This window comes from Cadophora gregata (assembly GCF_030347475.1).
Source record: "Cadophora gregata isolate MNR1 chromosome Unknown scaffold_11, whole genome shotgun sequence".
Classification (NCBI taxonomy): Eukaryota; Fungi; Ascomycota; class Leotiomycetes; order Helotiales; family Ploettnerulaceae; genus Cadophora; species Cadophora gregata.
The window spans coordinates 980,762-1,000,384 of NW_026695934.1; the positions used below are offsets into that span (position 1 = coordinate 980,762).

General features: G+C 50.4%; 5 protein-coding genes across 5 annotated transcripts; 4 read left to right on the forward strand and 1 right to left on the reverse strand.

Annotated features, from left to right (window-relative positions):
• Positions 1–564: 564 nt before the first annotated feature.
• On the forward strand, positions 565–921 carry ONS95_002433 (uncharacterized protein; the record flags this gene model as incomplete). Its single annotated transcript, XM_058495690.1, has 2 exons — positions 565–715; positions 782–921. 2 exons carry the CDS (start codon positions 565–567, stop codon positions 919–921), a joined length of 291 nt encoding a protein of 96 aa, XP_058354418.1.
• Positions 922–4,917: 3,996 nt separating this feature from the next.
• ONS95_002434 (uncharacterized protein) lies at positions 4,918–5,382 on the forward strand (the record flags this gene model as incomplete). Its single annotated transcript, XM_058495691.1, has 1 exon — positions 4,918–5,382. One exon carries the CDS (start codon positions 4,918–4,920, stop codon positions 5,380–5,382), a length of 465 nt encoding a protein of 154 aa, XP_058354419.1.
• Positions 5,383–7,728: 2,346 nt separating this feature from the next.
• On the forward strand, positions 7,729–15,420 carry ONS95_002435 (uncharacterized protein). The gene is made up of 4 exons (XM_058495692.1): positions 7,729–9,751; positions 9,813–9,939; positions 9,995–10,306; positions 10,397–15,420. The coding sequence occupies exons 1-4, from the start codon at positions 9,325–9,327 to the stop codon at positions 14,811–14,813; spliced, it is 5,283 nt and encodes a 1,760-aa protein (XP_058354420.1). The 5' UTR covers positions 7,729–9,324; the 3' UTR covers positions 14,814–15,420.
• ONS95_002437 (uncharacterized protein) lies at positions 13,446–19,472 on the reverse strand. Its single transcript, XM_058495694.1, has 8 exons — positions 19,015–19,472; positions 18,892–18,962; positions 18,429–18,845; positions 18,297–18,375; positions 18,043–18,246; positions 17,771–17,984; positions 15,581–17,714; positions 13,446–15,525 (listed from the first exon to the last, which is right to left on the reverse strand). The coding sequence occupies exons 1-7, from the start codon at positions 19,445–19,447 to the stop codon at positions 17,570–17,572; spliced, it is 1,563 nt and encodes a 520-aa protein (XP_058354421.1). The 5' UTR covers positions 19,448–19,472; the 3' UTR covers positions 13,446–15,525; positions 15,581–17,569.
• ONS95_002436 (uncharacterized protein) lies at positions 16,278–17,226 on the forward strand (the record flags this gene model as incomplete). The annotated part of the gene is made up of 2 exons (XM_058495693.1): positions 16,278–16,379; positions 16,435–17,226. The coding sequence occupies 2 exons, from the start codon at positions 16,278–16,280 to the stop codon at positions 17,224–17,226; spliced, it is 894 nt and encodes a 297-aa protein (XP_058354422.1).
• Positions 19,473–19,623: the final 151 nt, after the last annotated feature.

Below are 19,623 nucleotides of genomic sequence, written 5' to 3' on the forward strand. Positions count from 1 at the left end.
CCGGAGGTCATCTCCGGGAGTTGCGCAGCGCCACAAATTGCTTGTTTCTCCGTTTTGTTTGCAATGATTCGCTGTCAGCATGAGCTCCCGCGTATATTCAATGCACCACGGGAAAGCGTCCTGTGCGAAAGTCATGATCAGGGGAAGTCTGGGGTTAGGAGCCTCGCTTATCGAAATCTCCCTTTAGTCTTGACGTCGATGATCGGAAGCGACACCGCGGTCAACATCTTATCTACTATCCGAACACGATAGTACAGAGAAGACTTGAACCTTTTGATGTTAATATTGCTTTTTAATCGATCAGAATGAGTGAGGATCGTGCACAGGTTGGAACATTTCTACGTCCCTTGCTGTTAGGGGTCTTTTAGTGGCAGATGTGAGCATCATCACTATTTACAAGTGGCTTTGGCATGGCACCTATGAGCCCGATTCCGTACATTGGAGTCGTATATATAGTGGTTCGATAACCATAAACTTCAATTTCAACTCAGCACATCTCCCATATTTACAGCAAACCCATCATCAGCTTCAAATTTCCCAAAGTTCCACCCAAAACCTCCCAATATGTCTTCCGATATTCCTCAAGGCGATGTCCAAGATAACGACTACGTCTCCCGATCTGGTCAGAAGGATGGGCCAATTCCAGTTCAATCCGATAACGACGTTGTTGAGAGTGGCGTTGATGCAGAGGTTGCTGACAGCGATGAGCAACTTGGTATGTCATCATTTATATGTTTTGACTTTCGCGTTATAGACGAACAACAACTTACAATTATGATAGCACGCGATGACAAAGAAGCTATTGATGAGTCTAACATCATCGACGAGAAGACCAGACATGCCAAGCCCACTGGCAGCTACAGAGAGCCTGGTGATGACGAGGGTCTTCCAGGACCAGAGGATGGAACGAGCAGGAACTAGGGTGCGTTCATGAGGAGAAATAGCTTGGATGTAAAAATATAGAGTGCAATATAAAAAAATTTAAACCTTTCCATCCTCATTCATTTGTAGAACAGAGTTTAAAATGTGATGCCATACAGCCTTGCCAGCTCTTTCGATGATCGCCGCTCTACAGCATCCTTCATGTCCAGCGATGCTCCAGTCCTAGAAACAGTAAATGAACCTCTTCGTCAATGTCTTTGCTCTCCCCTTCTTCTATTTCACCATATTAATTCGCAAATCCCTATCCCAGAAACACATCTCCACTCCGCCTTTAAGGCGGCAAAATCAAAGCCTTCACATGGCCAACTGCCCTCGTTACCCATGCAAATATCAGTATCTGATGACACCCTTCGTCCCAATATCTGGATCAATATAAGCGCATTCCATTTCTCTCACTATCCCCCTCGCCACATCGATCTAGTAATTTCGTAGAAGGATAGTATGGTTACTATCATAGCTTAAGCGAGACACATGGAAGCTAAATACTTTCCTTTTAGCTAAATAGTTGAGATGTCGAGTATGCATTCGTGGCCGGTGAGGAAGATGGACGGTGTTCTTAAAAGCAGACCGGCTGGATTAGTGTTAAGGAGAGGGGGCTTGAGGATGTACGTGAAGAGCAACCGAAAGTGGTAAATGAGGGCAAATTTGGTGTCGATGCGTTTGATTATCTCTATTATTTCGGCTTGAGACTCACAAGCAGTCACCTTGCAAACTATCGAAACCTCTTTCAGCGAAGAAACATGAACTGCGAGGAATTTGATCATAGAATCTGGCTTGGTGAGTTGTGCTTGGTCCTCTCGGCTATGGTTGACAGACAAGCTGACAAGATAGGCTCGGAGCGAGGTAGTGCGTTTGATTCATGACACGGGATGTTCATTCTCCTATGCCGCCTGTATCTCCAACTACGATATCTGTCAGTATATTTCTGAGGCTGGGACAGTCGGCGTACCAGAGCCATCTGCTAGAGTTCTAGGTTCTCTTTCTCTCCAAGTTCCTGTTACGAGCCAGGACATCCTGTTCTTCCGTGAAAGGCATGACCGGAGGCTGCCTCATCTCAGAGTCCACTCGGAATCAAATCTAAGAGACGGAAGATTGCTCACTTGAATTTGTCTAAGAATTCTATGAGCTCAATTGATATATCCAATGGAAGTGCAATTTCCCTCCGTTATGAAGCTATATCGTGTAAGCCACGAGGGTTTTATACGGAGTTCCATCACTTGTTGTTCTTCCACGATTTAGTGCTGATAGGAAATGCTGGTAATATCAAACCTTGGACCTCCGGATATATATGCCCCACGGTCCAAAAGGGAGCAAGCAACTGAACAACTTACTTTTAACTTTGATATTTGAAGAGTCGAGGTGGTAAACCTAGTTTCAGATATAAATCTGTACATTCGCGGCCTCGACATGTCGGCAACCCGTCATGCTTGAAAACACACCCACTCGCACACCCACTCAAAAAGTAGGAAAAGAGATGCCATAGATGTGAATAGAATTTTATCTGTGAAGCAGAAGACTGATCCAGGACACAACTGTCTGTTGGGTTTTCCTAGTCATCTCATACCTCTCAATCCAGGAGTCCAGACGAATGAACTCCGAAAAATGTCATCTGCTATTGCCACGTCATACCGAGAAGACTGCAAGGAGTTTGCACGAGGCAGAGGAAGCAGAACTGGACCACGCTCCTGACTCGCATTCAACGAGCTCATGTGACGTAAACGTGATCGTGCCACCATCACATGCCAAGCTGAGACAAAGCCAATTGTGTAACTGTGATAGCTTCACACCAAAACCAAGATCACACTCATAAAGCTTTCCGGGCGGCTGCGGCGTGCCGCAGCATGCGAGGCAATCCGGGGCAAGAATCCGCCCTATGCGACATCCTGGACACGCACCAGTGCATCCATTTCAAGGCGAGGAGGTCGATCTGTCATCCATCTGGCTTGCCGCCTTGCCCACCGCCGGTTCGCATTACACCGACACTTTAGAGTGAGGATGAAGGCGAACCTGTCTCCTGCCCAAGGCCTTCACCGCGCAATATGCGTTCAGCAAGTAATGAAGCATCGCAAGCCTCGTTCCCTCGTCGCAGTCACACACGTCACTTTCGCCATGCCGAGGCCCGCAAAGCAATGTTTTGATAGGAAGGGAAGAAATCAGGAATATGGGACGCCAGGAGCTGAGTCAATAAAGCATAACACAGCTTGGGAAGAGGACCTGTCACAAGCACTTGTCAGTTTTGAGTCTGGGGGATCTGGTCCTGAGTCTTCTATTCGCGATGCTTCAGCTGCCTCAGCCTGACCAAAACACTCCATGCCGCCCAAGGAAGGCAAACTCATGACCTATCCTCTCGCATCCCTTGAGATATCTGTGACAAGAGAGCAATCACGAGCGTGATTGCTTGCTTTCTCCAGGGCTTTCCCCCAAACAAGACGACGATAAATTTCCCCTCGTCGATCCCAGATTAGAATATTGATTTTGGGACAGCAAAAGTACGTACAGTAGTAAGTTACATTATTTTTTATGAGGACCTCCACGACAACTCCGGCATAGGACGACCATGATGGGATTCGTGGGGTACAAAATTACCTTTTGAGCGAGGGGTTTGGAGGAAAGAAACCCATAATGGGACGTGGGGGTTACAGTTTCGCCTCCGCGCTCGGCTCGACCCCACCCCGTGGAAGAGATACTTATACAGTAGAAACGTGGAGGTGCAAATCCCACGGTCCGGGCGATCACAAAGGCAAAACCCCCTTGTCTGGTGTCCCCCATCCTTCCACAAGATCTAGACTCCCACGTTCTAAACTTGGAGGCGTGAAACTGTAAGGGATGGGCATGAGCACTGTTTTCGTTTTTGTGATGTGATCAGATTTATTGTTGCTACAGTACTGTAACCCTGGATGCCAACATGGCTTTATGCCACACCACAGTAATACTTTTGTCAAGCTGGTCAAGGTGACAAAGGGAGGAGGAGAGAGAGGTTCACCGGGTATTGAATCTGGAAGCCGGAGTGTGGGAGGCCGTGAATTGCTATGACTGGACTTCTGCTCGCTCATGACTCTGGACTCCCAGGCGGTCTGATCACATAGCCGTTTCGTTTACCTTTACATACAGTCCAGTAGTAGTTCAGGCTCTGGCGGCGGGCGGAAACTCGCGATGTGTGTTCCTAGCTTCCAGAACGGTGCTGACACGACGGAAGGGTGCAGGACCCTTCCGGATGACAATTCCCTTGAAATCCCACTCTCTAACCAAAAGGGTCGCGGGAAGCCTCAGCCAGAGAAAGTCAAAGGACAGCCCAGCCAGCACAGACCCGTCAGCGGAGCATCGCATCACATCGAATTGCAGCCAGAACACACAGCCAGAGCCTAACAATGGGCGAAGGGGGGGAACCAAACGGCGGTGACAGACTAACACGAGCTCTCTTATAGGCTCATCGTGGGGGGACGGTGAGGATACCGCCCTGCCAACGGAAGGTCTACGTCCAGCGGTCAGACGGCACTCGTTTACCAGTGCTGAGCACCTGGCCGTGTGAATGGTGGAATCTAGTCATGTTTCCGTGGTGGGAGAGGATGTGTCCGTTGTTACTCGTCGTCTGGTTTGTTGCTTTTTGGTTCCCGCCGGAACAGCACGCGCACCGCCGCGTTCCAGACGATATAACTGAATCATACCTGCCTTGCTTGCTTGTTGCCTCCTGATACAAAGCAAACATAAGACACCCCGGACTCAGACCCCGTTTTCTGGTATTTGCCTCTCAAGTAAAATACTTATATTTGACCACTGCCAGTTGCTGAGTTCAGATCCTTTCGGCTTACTGTTACTCACTGGAGCACATACTCAGCATCGGCGTTGACGATACATAAGAAATCCGCCGAAAGTACACCGAACTTCACATTCTGACTCTTTGCTGCGTCACTGCGACTGTGTCAGACCAACAACCCATTTTCTACAAGAGACCGAGTGTGCGCAGAGAAGTTCATCATGTATTTCTCATTTTCACCATCACCACCGGCTACTTCATACTCGACCGCACCCATGAATATCCCATCCTCCTCCAACGCCAGACCACAGTCGCCTTCTTGCGCTTACCCATCATGGCCTCGTCGCTCATCTCTGTCTTCAAACTCCAGCTCAAGCTGTGAGGACGAGGGACACTCGAGTTCGTTCATCACTGACGAGGAACTCTTCCCATGCGTCTTCGATGATGCCGAACAAGACTGCACCCCTCCCGCCACGCCCAGTCTCAGCAGATCGCCTGCATCCCCGAATATGATGTGCAAAGCACGGATCGTGGTGGATAATGGATCGTTGATGAGAGAGTTGGTCGCGCAAGAGAAGGCGAAGAAGGATCGCAGACGACGGAAGAGCAGCAGCAGTTCAAGGAAGTCAAGGAGCTCAAGTGCGACAAGCAAGCACATGAGCCCTATCGAGGAAGTCGTGGAGTGAGGGGTGTGGTTGTGACGTGGGTCTATCGCAGATCCTATAAATTGTAAGATACTCGTCCTGTCTCCCAGCCACTTTGTTGGTTATTGTCGCGCATCTTGCTGACGATCCGAAGATATCCATCTAACATGCTGGCAAATTGCCTGAGCGTCCTCGCACATCCGCCTATTGTCGCCTCTTTGAGGCAAGAAAGACGATGCTGCCCCGTCGGTTGAAATAGAAAACCCCATCCAAGCGGTCAACAGCCGATAGCGTCGAGTCGCGCTCGCGCACCAGCGCGATCCGTGTCCCTTACTTGGTGATCCGCCTAAGCCGACTATGCCTCCCGAGGTCCTTATCGATTGGGAAAGCGGAGTCTTTCATCCTTCTTCTGGGGTATCGCTGTCGAGTACCGGGGCGTCGTGGCGGCGAGGCAGACACTTCGTCTATCGCCTCCAAATAGAGGTTAATGTCGTTTGTTCATCAACAGAGCATTGATGTCTCATCTCGTTTCGGAACATCCCACGAAATGCGACGCGGCGAAGTCAGCCATGTTGGGAGTGAACCGTGATGTTCATGTGTGGGTGTCGATACTACTCTGGTAGTTAGCCTTGTCGAAGCGGTCCTGTCTGCCTGTATTAGTTATGGCATGGCTGATGATTATTGCGAATGGGCCGTTCCGCGGACGGTTGAGTTGGAACAGGGGTGAGAAAGAAGGTTAACAAGAGGAGAGGCGAGGCGAGGTGAGGGGGATCTTGCCTGGAGATCGTCGTCACGGGTCCGCGTCCGCGGCAAGATCCTGACTGGTGTTTGGACTGGAAGACTGGACGAATATCGTCGTCAAACACGGGAAAGGATTGACTGAACAATGAAATTCCTCCATATTCTCACAACTCTTCCATGTGAACAATAATTGTCGTGACCTTTTGAATATTCCATGAGATCTGTGGTGTGCCAATATGCAAGTAGACACAACATGGGCCCCTGTTTGGTCCACACCTTTCAAGGAGCGGTAAGGAATGATCCCTGTGTGGATACTGTAGAGGGGCTCTAAGCGCCGACGTTGGTGAGACTTGGATTTTGAAGCTTTGCCATGACCAATGAGAAAATTCAAATAGACGAATTTTTGACTTTGCGCCCAATCATCAGACGAGTCTCGACTCTTTTTCAGGCCGCATTGATCTGGAAGCCAAAAGGCCTTCTGTTCACTGTTGTGATCCCAAAATGTGATGTGTGATACAGGACTGTCTGGACGAGGCAGGAACGCCATGAGGTAACGTAGGACAGGCAGGCTACGATACCACACTTGCATCGTGGTGTGGTGGAGTCTTTCTATGGTAAAAGCAGGTACACAAGAAAGCCCGACCAGGTGGTTGGAGGTGCATCGCATCGCAAGGAACTCTTGGACTTGCAGTTAATATATGGGAAACACTTCGGTGGTTCGAGCTGTTCTTCGCCATTGTCCAAACACAATGGAGACTTCTACCCCGCGGTGGCCTTTGCACTGGCCAGCATCAGAATGAAGATCTCGGGATACGTGCTGTGCCAGCGGGATGTGAGCTTTGACACTCGTGCAGCGGGAGACTTTTTCGATGTCACACATCGACTTTATGCTTGCAATATTACTCAATGGGCTACTTGAACGGTCATGCTTGGAGATAACGATAAAGACGGATGCTACCCGAGAGGGGGTTGAGCGAGCAGGACGGGTCACAACAATATCGGCAATCCAAGTGACCCCTGGATATCTCCATCACACCTGCCCATTTTGCATATTATTATTGCTAGACGATGTCGTGTCTCTCTCAATTATTGATCGGTGATCCAAATATTGCATGGCCGTTCTCAGGTAGTTATGCTTGTCTTGATCTTGAAGGATCACGAACAGCGGGGGTAGTTTCTTCAAGGGAGAAGAGGTGTTTCTGAACGCCACAACTTACTCCCAGCCCAACCCCTCACTTTCGTGCTCGTTGAACATGCTGGCACAACGCTGCATGGTGACATGGTGACAGTACGGCTCATGTCGGAGTCACACTGTGGAAGTGGACAAGGCATTGTCACACCGGCCGAGAGACGACGAACGAAAATGCACCGGCTTGATGAACAACAAACAGGAGGTGAAGGAGAGGGGAGGAGAGGAGAGGAGAGGAGAGGAGAGGCGAGAGAGTGGAACAACGGCGGGCGTTGAAGAGTTTGAGCGAGAGGGAGGAAGAGGGAAAACTTACCACTCACCAGAGCTTTGTAGACGCTGGACCTCGAGGTTTAGTACTTTGGGGTCCCTGCTCAGGGTCTGCTAGGCAAAAGGGACGGAGTAGCGGATTCTGGTTCTCAGGGCCGTCCAGGGCGGTGATAGGGCAGCGGGGGGGGGTGATTGAAAGTTCCTCGTGCATATGGTGGTGGTCGAGCTCCGGCGAATCAGCAGCCAGAGGTCCCTCGACACCAGGGTTCCAAGGTTCTCGTTTGTCGGCTGCTTCTACACTACAGTGGCAGGCCCCACTCCGCAGACGACGCGACGTCCGACCCAACCTCCAATCCCCACGCTCTGCTGCCCTGTCACGACCTCTCTGAGTCTCCTCAACCTTACTGCACTGCGCACTGCGCACTTGCCTTGCCGGCCTTGAACAGACAGCCAACCTTGAACTGGATGTCCATTCCGAATTCGAGTCTCCCAGTCTGCCAGTCAAGTGGCCCACTGGCCCTTCAGTCCATTCCACAGCCTCGTCTGGGATGAGGATGCATACAGACCCATTGCTGCCCGTCCTCTCATGCCCCAGAACTCGTATGGCATCAGACTATTCGTCTGCTTTTCAACGCCCCTCGCCCCTCGAACCCGCTCTGCCCCGTACTGAGTCAGGGACAGCGTGTGATAGTGAGTACGAAAGTGACGAGACGGTGATGAGCAGGCACGTCGATGTTCATTGCCAGCCTACCAGACATGGTTTCTTCTGCTGAGCACTTTATTATTGCACTGATCTTGTCTGGGCTTCCGCCACTTGCTTTGAGAGAGGTTGAGCCACGCTGCATGCCCCTCCATGCTAGGCTTGTTAGCTGTGGTAGGAGCTACACAGCAACAGGGGGCTCTTAGACGATATGCAGTGGCTGGCTCAGATCCTGGTTTCTTGAGCTGCGACTCGGTGCATCGAGATGAGCCGGACCGCATCCGCTTGAGATCCCATGGTTCGGCTGGAGATGCATATCTAATTCTGTCTTCGGACCAATCATTGACAGCTCAAAGCACCTGTGATTAGGCGCTCTGCTCTCACAACGCTCTCGGACTCGATGAGGCCATATACGGTCCCTAGGGGCCACGCCTCCAGTCTTTCTCTTTAAAGCGTGTTGGATCTTCGTTCGGCCCCCTTGGCCCCCGATACAAGCGCCAAAGTCCCCCGTTCTTGCATGTCGTTGGGTCCAGACGCCCCCAGGAGATGAGGCGGTAGCCGTTCAACTTTGTCTGTCTTGTAGCTTCCTCCACCACGAGGTCCCGTGCTACTCACATATTCTCCTCTGTTGTACTCAAACGTCTTCTCCTCGTGTTGCTTCTCGACCATTGCACAGCATCTGAACTTGCTGCTTTACACACGCGAGCAACACAGCTGTCTAGAGCCACACAGCAGGCGCGAAAGCCGGCCACTCGGTACATCTAGATATCAACCGACGTCGGGCAGCCAGTCCAGCAACTCCATGTGACGACTGAGAAGAATTGGGCGTGGACCGTGATCAGCCCTGTACAGCAGAACTACAACCGCTGGAGCGGCGGCAAGACACCCTCATATCTGTATGTGGTGGCTTTCTCCTTTCCCTTACTATCTATTGTACAAAACATTTTGGGACACTGGCTCTTAGAGAATCGACTCCCTGTATATCTGCTGTAACCACCCTTTTGGAACATGCGCGTTATGCGGCCATCCGACTAACACCTTCGCTATTCGTATCGCAGATAAGAAGGACCTGGTTACCACAGCCGCCATGTCAGAACAGCTCTCGAGAAACCGGTCGGTTTCGATGGGCTCGGGTCATTCATCGAAAGGGAAGAGTAGGATGGCGACATTATCAGAATTGAGTGCCAGTATGCCTCCGACGGAGATGACTCGGGACTTTGAGCCATGTGCTGCGACGGCATCAATGTTCTTGTATGCGCAAGGAAATTCGGTGGTCTGCGCACACCACGATACCCTGATGATCGAGCGTCGATTTTCGAGACATACTGAAGAGATATCGTTATTAGCAGTGGATACGGTGAGCGAGAGGGGTGCAGGACGACTGGTTGTGAGTTATGACGTTGGGCAGACGGCCATTGTGTGGGATTGTATGACGGGGGACGAGCTTGCGCGCTTTGCATCTTATGAGAACTTGACAGTGGCAGCATGGATGCGAAATGGAAATGTTGCTTTTGGTGAGCACGATATTCTCCTTCTCCTCGGTTTGGCGAGGGTGCGGAAGCTCATTGATCGCAGGAAATGCGCAGGGAAATGTCATTCTGTTCGAGCCAACAACCTCTGAACATATTTCGGGGAGAACGATAGACCAGATCCCAATTACGGCTTTGGCACCAGCAGCAGATTGCAGAACATATGCTATTGGGTATTTTCAAGCATCAAATCTCTCTCTGGCAGGACTCTCACTGACAGTCCCATAGATTTTCCAATGGCTCGCTTCTGATTGCAGCTCTGCAGCCAAGATTTACTATTCTTCATAATTTGACGACTTCTAGGGGACCATCACCAATTGTTACGTTGGCCTGGCATGCATCCTCTTCGCGACAAAAGTCAGATATGCTGGCCACGCAAACGAACGACGGCGACCTCCGAGTTTGGAGTATCGCCAAATCACCAACCAGCAATGACAGTGCAAAGGTGGTTCGGGTTCTAAAACGTACGGAGAACTTCCAAACCGGTCCAAATTGGTTGGGATGGTCCAAGAATGGGCGCATTGTTCAATATTCGGAAGGGTAAGTGATCTCTGAGTTTCGCCTGATTTCAACTTGCATAATCAACGCGCGCGCTTAGCAAGACCACCGCTAACATTGCCTCCCCAACAGCGAAACATCGTCATGGGACGTTCGAACTAAGCATGTAACCTATGAGTCGGTTCCAACCCTAGACCACGTCAGAGGGCTTGCTGTCTACGGCCCCGGCGCGACCCTATTCACACTTGGTCGAAGCAACACGGCGCAGCAGTTCGATCTAAACTCACCACCTCAGTTGGTGGCAAATGTACAGCATCCGGCCAATCTGCTGCCTCCGTCGCCACCTGTCTCTATCGAAGAACAGAAGAAGCAGAAGGGTTCAGCGCCTACATCAGGTGAGGACATTCAAGCAGTGCCGATCAATGTCGACATCTCGGAGAGTGATGAGGACCACATGTCGCCTCTGGCGCGGATTGCCAGAGAGATGGACAAGCTTGAAGTTGGGCGACACGACCCAGACCGCGCGGACACTCTCAGCCCAGTCTCGTCAAGGAGTCACGCATCCACCACTTCGCGGTCCTCGGCTGGCTCTAGAACACAGTATCGCAAACACTCCTCTGTCGTATCACGTGGAATTAGTGATGGCACTACCATGTCTATTGGCTCCTCATTTCACTCTACGCGGGAGCCATCAGTGGTCTCGAGTCGTGATAGCTTGTCGATGAGCAGCATCAGCACTCAGTCGAATACCTCTGGCCGCTCTCGTCCAAGAGGCTCTCGCTTACGACAGGAGGTACTCCGCAGTCCAGATGACGCCAAGGTTGTGGATCTTTTCAAGTTCACCAAGTCGAGGCTGAGTGACATCCCCTACAAACACCCGCAGGTCCTAGACAATACTCGCTTGACGAACAACGATCTTCGTCGGCAGATGTTGAGCACGATCTTTGGATGGGATGGCGAAGCGCAGGAACTGATCCAGGATGAAATGAATCGGCATCCCAAGGGTTCACCCAATCGCTTACTGCTCGCTAAATGGCTCGGTGACATAGACACTGATATCATGGCTACCAGTTCGGAGTCCATGACATCCTCCGACTGGATGCTACTGGCTTTGAGTGGAATTGGTGGCCATGCTTCTCAAACCAAAGTCGCGCGAGCATATGTGCAGCGTCTTCTCGAGAAAGGAGATGTGCACACAGCTGCAACTATCATGATCGGCATGGGAGATCAGAACGACGCAATCGAGATTTATGTTTCTCACAAGAGGTATATGGAGGCTTTAATCTTGGTTTGCTTGGTATTTCCATCCGACTGGCAACGACAGGCAGAGTTAATCAGGAAATGGGGTGAGTGGGCTGTTCAGCACAGTCAACAACAACTGGCTATCCGCTGCTTTTCATGTACTGGTACGGAACCATCAGAACCATGGGTATCACCAACTGCCCAGGCAGCGACTTTCTCCCAACTTCAGAGCATGAGCATTCCGGAAATGTTGAGCCCTCCATTGTCTCCACCTGGAGCTCGTGGTCCTCAACGTAGTATCGCCAAGACATCTGCTCTCAAACTCATCACCTCTTTTGGTGACAAAACTGGGAAGTCGAAGTTTTTCGGACTGGGCGAAGATGAGAGGACCCCAGTTGGCGGTGGTGTCACTCCCATTGCGGAATCGGCACTTTCTCCTAGCGGCGGTGACACTGCTCACACAGCATTCCTGAGGCCAAGCCATCGAAGCGCTTATCATACTCCGGCATCTGCTCGGACGGCGACTCCTGGCGGGTTCTCAAGGCAACGATTACCATCCATTGGTGAGATGCCTTCCGATGTGATCCCAAAAAGGGTACTGGAACCGGCGAAGTTGCCGACCCCTAATGACTCTGGATCTGACAAAGAGAGAAACGAGCGACCAGGTGTACACGAGCGGAAAGTTTCTCTACCAGAAACCATGCAACTCAATTCGGCAACATATGTGCCGATGAATAGAGCTGCTACTGCCAGTCCTATGATGCAGAAAAACAAGCAACAGAAGATCTCAAATCCACTACCCTCTCCATCACCAGAGTCTTTCACGATCACAAAGCAGAATGCGCGCACTCGCAATGGTTCCCGAGATCGTAAGCCAGATGGACTGCAGATTCAGTGGCCACCAATGGAATCCATCATCACTGGAGATTACATGACTTCGCCAGATCTTTCGGTCGCCTCATCTAGAGCGCGGACAGGGACTAACCGGTCGGTCGCTGGTTCGACAACATCGCATTCGACTGCCGCTAACAGGAGTCCTCTAACCAGCGAGAGAAGCTACAGAAGTGTTGGAACTGCAAGTCCTGTAGTTACTGGCCGAAGCTTGGATCAATACATAAGCAGTTTGGAATCCGCACAACACCACGCTGAGAAGCAGAAGAGGCAAGCAAGTAGGGAGAGGGACCGCAATGGACGAGCTCGGAGTGGAAGCCGCAAATCTAAAGGCAGGGAGCCTTCTGAAGATCGTGGCCGAAGCGCAGCTCGATTTATCAAGCCTGCAAAACGGTCCCCAACCTCCCCAGTTCCGATGTCTCCTGAAGATCTCCGAGATCTAGGCGCAGTAGGATATGGTGAAGATTCTCTTCCTTCAGCTAGACGTGATCCTAGCCAGTCTAGAGTGAAGAGCTCGAAGCCTTCCAGCAGAGTCCGCCATATATCTCCTGAACCTGTGGGTCGGTCACAGATCAGCAGCAAACCTGCCAGTCGTGTTTCAAGCCGCAATAACAGTCGGCGCCCAAGTCCTGATGGTCGCACTCTGGCTCTCATCGATACAAGACGTGGCAGAAGCAAGGGCCGTGAAGGATCTGTGATGAGATCTCCATCTTCGCCACTTCCAATGTCACCACAGACCAAATTCTATCAAGCTGATAATGATGAGGACAACGAAGAATTGAAGCGAGTCCACAACGAGCACAAGCAATTTAGGTCTCGGCATCGAAGCAGCAGCAGACTCAGAGAACGCGGAACAAGTGCTGTTCGCGATCCTTCCCCTGATAGGAGGCGTCGTGATCGGTCTGCCAGTCGAGTTCGAAGAGAGAGGGACGCCAGCAGGACGCGAAAGGAGCCATCGCCACATCCAAAGCGCGATCGCTCAGCTCACTCTCGTACCGTTTCTATGTCGGATCAGCGAGCTGGTGACATCAAGCAGATCAAAGATGAACGTACTCTGAAGAAGGAGCAAGCTGCTCGTGACTTGGAAGAAAGGCGCAAATCCCTTGTTCGACGCCCGTCCGTACCTCCGATTGTTCATCCTGAAGAGCTCGCTCAGTTGTCGCCTATGCAATATCGCCCTTCTCCATCGCCAGAGTTCAACAGGTCGTCAACTTACCCATCTCCCAAGCCTTCTCAAATGCAGCCATCTAGAAGCCAAACAACGTCCCCGGCTAATCTTCAAACTTCTCCGGCCTACCTGAAGGAGTCTGGTGAGCGTGCATCCATGCAAATTGGTTTGCCAGCCACTCCGCGAGCCATGAGACATCCAAAGTACGATCCTGACGGAAATGACATCCCAGATGTCCCTCAAATTCCTGAAAGATACGATCAGCCCCAACCACCGTCGTGGGGAAGTCTGAACGCCATTACTTACAACAGCGCATTTGAGAACCTTGCGCCTCTTCCAAAGACCACTTACCAAGCGACACCTCGAAGACTGCCGCCTCGCTCGGCTTCTGCTCCAATCCCGGAAGAGCCGCTCTCACCGAAGGCTCTGCCTGCTGCCCTCCCGTTGCACCCGGCTTTCCACGCCGCTCTTCCACCTAGCAGCAGAAGAAAGACTCAGGACCCAAACACCGCGCGAGCTCCATTGCTGTCGCCCCGCAAGATTGCTCCCGGTGAATCTCAGCCTGGCACTCTGGGATACGAGACCCTGAATTCCCGGCCAGCATATGCTAGTGGTGTTCCAGGCATCATGAACGGTATTGACGAGACAATCGAAGCTAATAGCCAACCTCTCAACCCTTCGAATGATAATTTGACACCGCCGCCGCCGCCTCCTCCTCCCGCGCCACCGATTCTTAAGGAGTTGCAACATCTAGCCATGCCACCTCCACCTCCTCCTGCTCCACTATATCGTCCGAACAATCCTAACACGAACTCTGTGGTATCGGGTGTATCCCAAGGATCTGGTGTCATCGAGATTGTGATGGATGAGGACGATGATAAGATCAACCAAACAATCATCGAAGTCCCCACAACTCAGCAACAATTCCAACGCACTCCATCCATCAGCCACAACCGTGGCCGCAGTGAGAACGACAATAGCATCTCTGGACGATTTAACCGAGCTGCCGAGCGTCTTCGAAGTGCCAGTCGTGGAAGGAACGGAGCCTCGCCCAATCTCGACCGAACCAGAAGCCCTCCGCAGTCAGAGCAGAGTCTGCAAGGCTTGCAAAGCCCATACGAAAGCGTGCCCCCTCTCTGGAGCCCAGGCCGCAACCCAGCAACCCCTGGGTTGCAGCAACAGAACATAACTGAGAGACACCCAAGAGAAGTGAAGGCCACAATGAACATGGACGGAGGGATGATCTAAACTTTGCTCTCGTATTCTTATCTATATTCTCTATTTGCATCCTACATTTACAGACGTCTTTGTTCTACATTTCAGCTTCGAATACTTTTCTTCACATTCGATACCCTTCCTTCTCATCCATGTGACTCTTCCTCACAGAGTTCCAAATTTATTGCATTCTTCGGTGGTATGGGATTAAGCCGAGCTGTCCAGAAGGCAGCTGTCTGGCTATGAAATTAACGAGTCTTTTTTTACGCTTTACAAATCTTTTCCAGACTTCATGCGGGGTGTTTTTCTTCAAACCATGTATTCTACTTCTTACAGTCTCTGATTTTCATCCAAACATTTACATGAAGGCGTATTTGTTATTGTCGTCTCGGTTATCTCCAGTACTCTCATTTACAGGCGACAAGTCAAAGTGCATTCCGAATATGTGGAATGGCTGGATATATGGTGATGTGGATGGAAAGAACTTGGAGTAGTGCCACATGATGTCATAATATGGGGTCTGTATGGACAACAAACTAAGAAGGAAAAAGCTCTTCGGGTCTTTATTTAAATGTTATGCCTCGCGGCTGGCTCTCTGATAGTTTACTGTTGAATATAACGATCTCTTTGCTCCTGAAATCTGACTATCTGTAAGCGCCGAATTTGAATTGAAGTAAGCGATACGTGAACTTTCCTGTTCGTTCGTTCGTGGTAAATGAATGAAAAGTGGTTAATAGCAAGCGAGCTGCCCCAGTGTCAGTACCTTATTATGATTATCGAAGGGACATTATGTAGTGTACCTAAGCTGAAGTCAAGTCCCAGGTCCAGCACTACAGCTAATGCTCACCCCAAGCCCGCCGGCACTTTGAGTAGGCTCTCACGTGCCAATTCGGCTAAATCACGGTCCACACGACTGACAGCTATATCTATCCAAATAAGCCAATTTCTCATTGGCTGTAATGGTCACAAGGCGAAGAAGATATCAGTATCCCATTCTTCTCCACCCATTTCTGCCGCAAGGCAATCACCAACAGTGCCCAGTCCGAACATTGCGGTAACTTCCCACTCGTGCAGGCAACTCACGATGCTGGCGGGGTTCTAAGCGATGGGGGAAATCGAGTGAGGGAGGTTTCACTCTGCAGCTCATCCCCCACCGTGGTGTGGCGGTATTGGAATACGCTCGTTGTGTGGTTTGGGTGTTGGGTATGGGTTGAGCGTCGACTTCTTTTTTTTTTGCTTGCCCTTTGCTAGTGATGTTTTTTTTCCCGAGATTATCCCAAGCGAACTGGTCATTTCATGATCCATAAGTGACCTCATGACTTCGCGAACGGCGACTAGCACGTCCGTCGCGTCAACCGCAAGGCGCGTCCACCCTCATCACCTTCCGATGTAATTGCCACCCAGAACTACTTAGATCTCCCACATCACGTTCTCAGGAGACCAAAGACATCTCAGACTGCATTCATACCGCATACACACATCCACCAGTTTCTCACGATGGCAAACGAACAACCCTCACTCGAACAACTACAGAGTGACTGGAAGCACATGTTCCAGCAAACCCTGCCCAAAGCAGCGACCTCTAAATCACCTTCTCAGGTACCTCGTCCCTAGCTTACTCCATTCACTTTCCATAATTACTCATACCTCATAGCCTACCTGGTCTGTCCACGTCGACCACTGTTTCGCGCGGATCATCCTCGACTCCGTCGTCGGCGTCGATAAGCCTTGGATGGAGAAAATCAAAAGTCCAGCGTACAAGAACATGTCACGCGAGCAGCTGGAACAAAGTATTGAGCTTGGACAGAAGATCTTGGACGGGGATGTAGATTTGGTGGAGCTTGATGATAGAAGTTTGGAGCTTAGGGGAAAGGTGAAGCGGGGTGGGAAGAGGAAATCGGGTAGCGTAAATGATCTGGACAGCACGGAACCGGAGCCGAAAAAGAGGAAGAAATTATCAGAATCAGATTTGGAATCTCCGAAGTCTGTTGGAAAGGCATCTTCCCTGGAGAAGATTGAACTCTCGCTAGAGCCAGTCGCTTCAAACCTTGAGCCAACCTCCAATGTCCTTCAGAAAGAAGATCTAACCCCCTATCTCAAGAAAATAGCCCTCTCACAAAAGACCGCTTTCCAGAAGAAAGTTCTTACAGCTCTCTGCCAAGTCCCACGAGGCCGATTCACAACCTATGGCTGTATGGCGAAACACCTCTCCTCGTCAGCTCGAGCAGTAGGCAATGCACTGAGGAATAATCCCTTTGCGCCAGAAGTGCCTTGCCACAGAGTATTAGCTACTGGCGGCGGATTAGGCGGGTTCCATGGCAGCTGGGGAAGGAAAGGAGAGGCGGGGCTGCATGATGATAGGAAGAGGAGATTGTTGAGGGAGGAGGGTGTGAGGTTTGATGGAAAGGGGAGGGTCGTTGGTACTCCGTGGGAGGGGTTTGTTTGATTTGTATTCTTCTTTTTTCGTCTGATGCCCAACCTTCCAATAATGAGATAATGATCCTGACAACCTTTATGTATAGTATTCACTCCTGTGCTTCGAATGCATTGTTAATGCACGTATCATTTTTCCAGATCCACAATCAGGCGCCACAGTCTTGCTCTCAACGCCTTAAACTATACCGGCTCAACCCCTTTATCCTAGCAAACAGAAGATACAGTCTGAGGTCTAGGACTTCTATTGAAGTGCCCGCCATGATCGGATGCAAAGCAGGGCAGCAGCTTCCAGTGAAGTGAAAGTTAAGCTGTTCCCTACGTTTCGATCACTTGCTTGTCATTCGAGGTGCAAATCAACGATCCTCTCCCAAGAGATGCTCTTTCGAAAGATCCAGTACTCTTCGGATTAAAGTTTCCGAGAGCTCGACATCCTCGTATCTGGAAATCGCCAGAGCAGTCCTCAGAAGATTCTTGATTTCTCGGCCGTTCAAATCATAGCTACTGGCTGTTAGCGATCCACGTATGATGGGTTCTCATGCGCTGGTGGAACTCACTCTGCCCCAAGACGTGCTAACGCTTGCTCGTCCCAAGAACCTGGTTTCACTTTCTTGAGGAAATTTCCCCAGATGCTAGCACGGCGGATATTGTCGAGAGCTTCGTATCGAATGGTTAAGTGTATTCGAGACTGGAAAGCGTCGTCGAAATCTTGAAGCCGATTGGTGGTGAGAAACATGATGCCTTTGTGGTACTCGATGAGTCGAAGAAATACTACGAGATAGATCAGCAGCCATCCCTCTACCAATCGCATGGTCTAGCTTCTGCCTACCTGAGACGTAAGCATTTCGCTTCAGATCAGTTGCACTTCGTTGTGCGAGGAAGACATCTGCTTCATCAAGCAACACAATCGCATCCCAGACTTTTGCCCGGGCAAAGATTGTGCGCAATTGGTAGTCTGTCTGTCCTACCTCAGTTCCCAGCTCACCACTCGTGATCGAGTACAGAGGGGTCTTTGTGTGCTCAGCGACAGCCTCTGTTAAATGTTAGCTGGAGAGCCAAGTCGGCGAATGAGAGATTACTCGCCTGCCGTCAAGGTCTTCCCCAGGCCCGGTCGACCATAGAGGAGAAACACTAATCCCTTCCCTTTACCTGGTATGATGTCCTGTACACAATTTAGAACCAGATGATATTTCGTGTTCTTTCCTCGTTACTTACATCAAAATTGTCATTGTGTCGATGCGTTGAGACCATCGCGAGGATCGCGGATTTCATCCTAGGATCTAGCTCCAGGCTATAAAATGCATTTGTTTGCCAGTCAATCTCTTGCACTTCATCAACCAAGAAGAATCCCCAGATCTTTTCCAAGAACGAGTAACCTCTCACTCGGGCAGGACAGAGAAGTGCTTGTTCGTCGGAGATCTCGTATGAAGGAGTATTTAGGTGAGACATAAACCTATCCTCTTTATCACTTGCTTTTCGCGCCATGCTGGTGTCATCTGCAGAGTCGCTTTTGACCACAGATTGAAACTTGTAGTCCTTTTCTGTTGTCGCACCAGATGTTGACAAGTTGGTCGCCAGTTGGGGGGCTGCTTGCTTGTGGGTTCCGTAATCCAGCATGATCCGCCCAGAAACCTGAACATCGTTAGCATGAAACAGAAGATTGTCGGCTTAAGCTTACATGGCCTGGGACGAGAAGATCCACATGATTTGGGCGACTTGGTTGATTCGGGGGCTCTGACCAGGCCAATGCTGCTCAATTTGTCAACAAAATGTGAAAGATAATTGAGTGCATATATCCTACCATCATAAAATTTATGAGATTTATCCAGGATCGTCCTCCACTTCCTCCCTCTTTCAATCAATCTTCTTTGTAGTATTTCGGTGCTCTCTTTCTTGTGGAAACGAATCGGATATACCTTTAAAGTGTCGATCTCCACTGCAGTAGGAAACTCCTTGATCTTGAGCTTCTCCTCAGCAATGCCGAATCGAGTTCCATTGTAGTCCCATCGTCGTGCATTAATCTTCAGATGCGGTGTTAAATCATTCTCAGTCCCTGAATGGACTTCATCTATGTACTCAACAGAATCCACTATGTAGCACTCGTCGAAATGATCTCCTTGGGCAATGATTACCTCTTCGGGGCGAAACAGGGTCCAAAGCAGCGGATAAGAGACCATCTGGTACGGCTCGGAGTATCCGAATTCTCTTTCAGTCTGCGACAGGTTTTTCTCCATGAATTCATTAGCACGTCCAGGTGTTCCTTTTCCTGTAATGATCTGGAGGCATCTGATGCATAATCGCGAAGTTCGCGGCGGTAGTGGAACAATGGCACATAAGGCTTGGGGATCTCGACCAACGTGGAATCGAAGCTGATCGAGGGATACTCTCCCAAGACAGCTCGAAAGGCTTT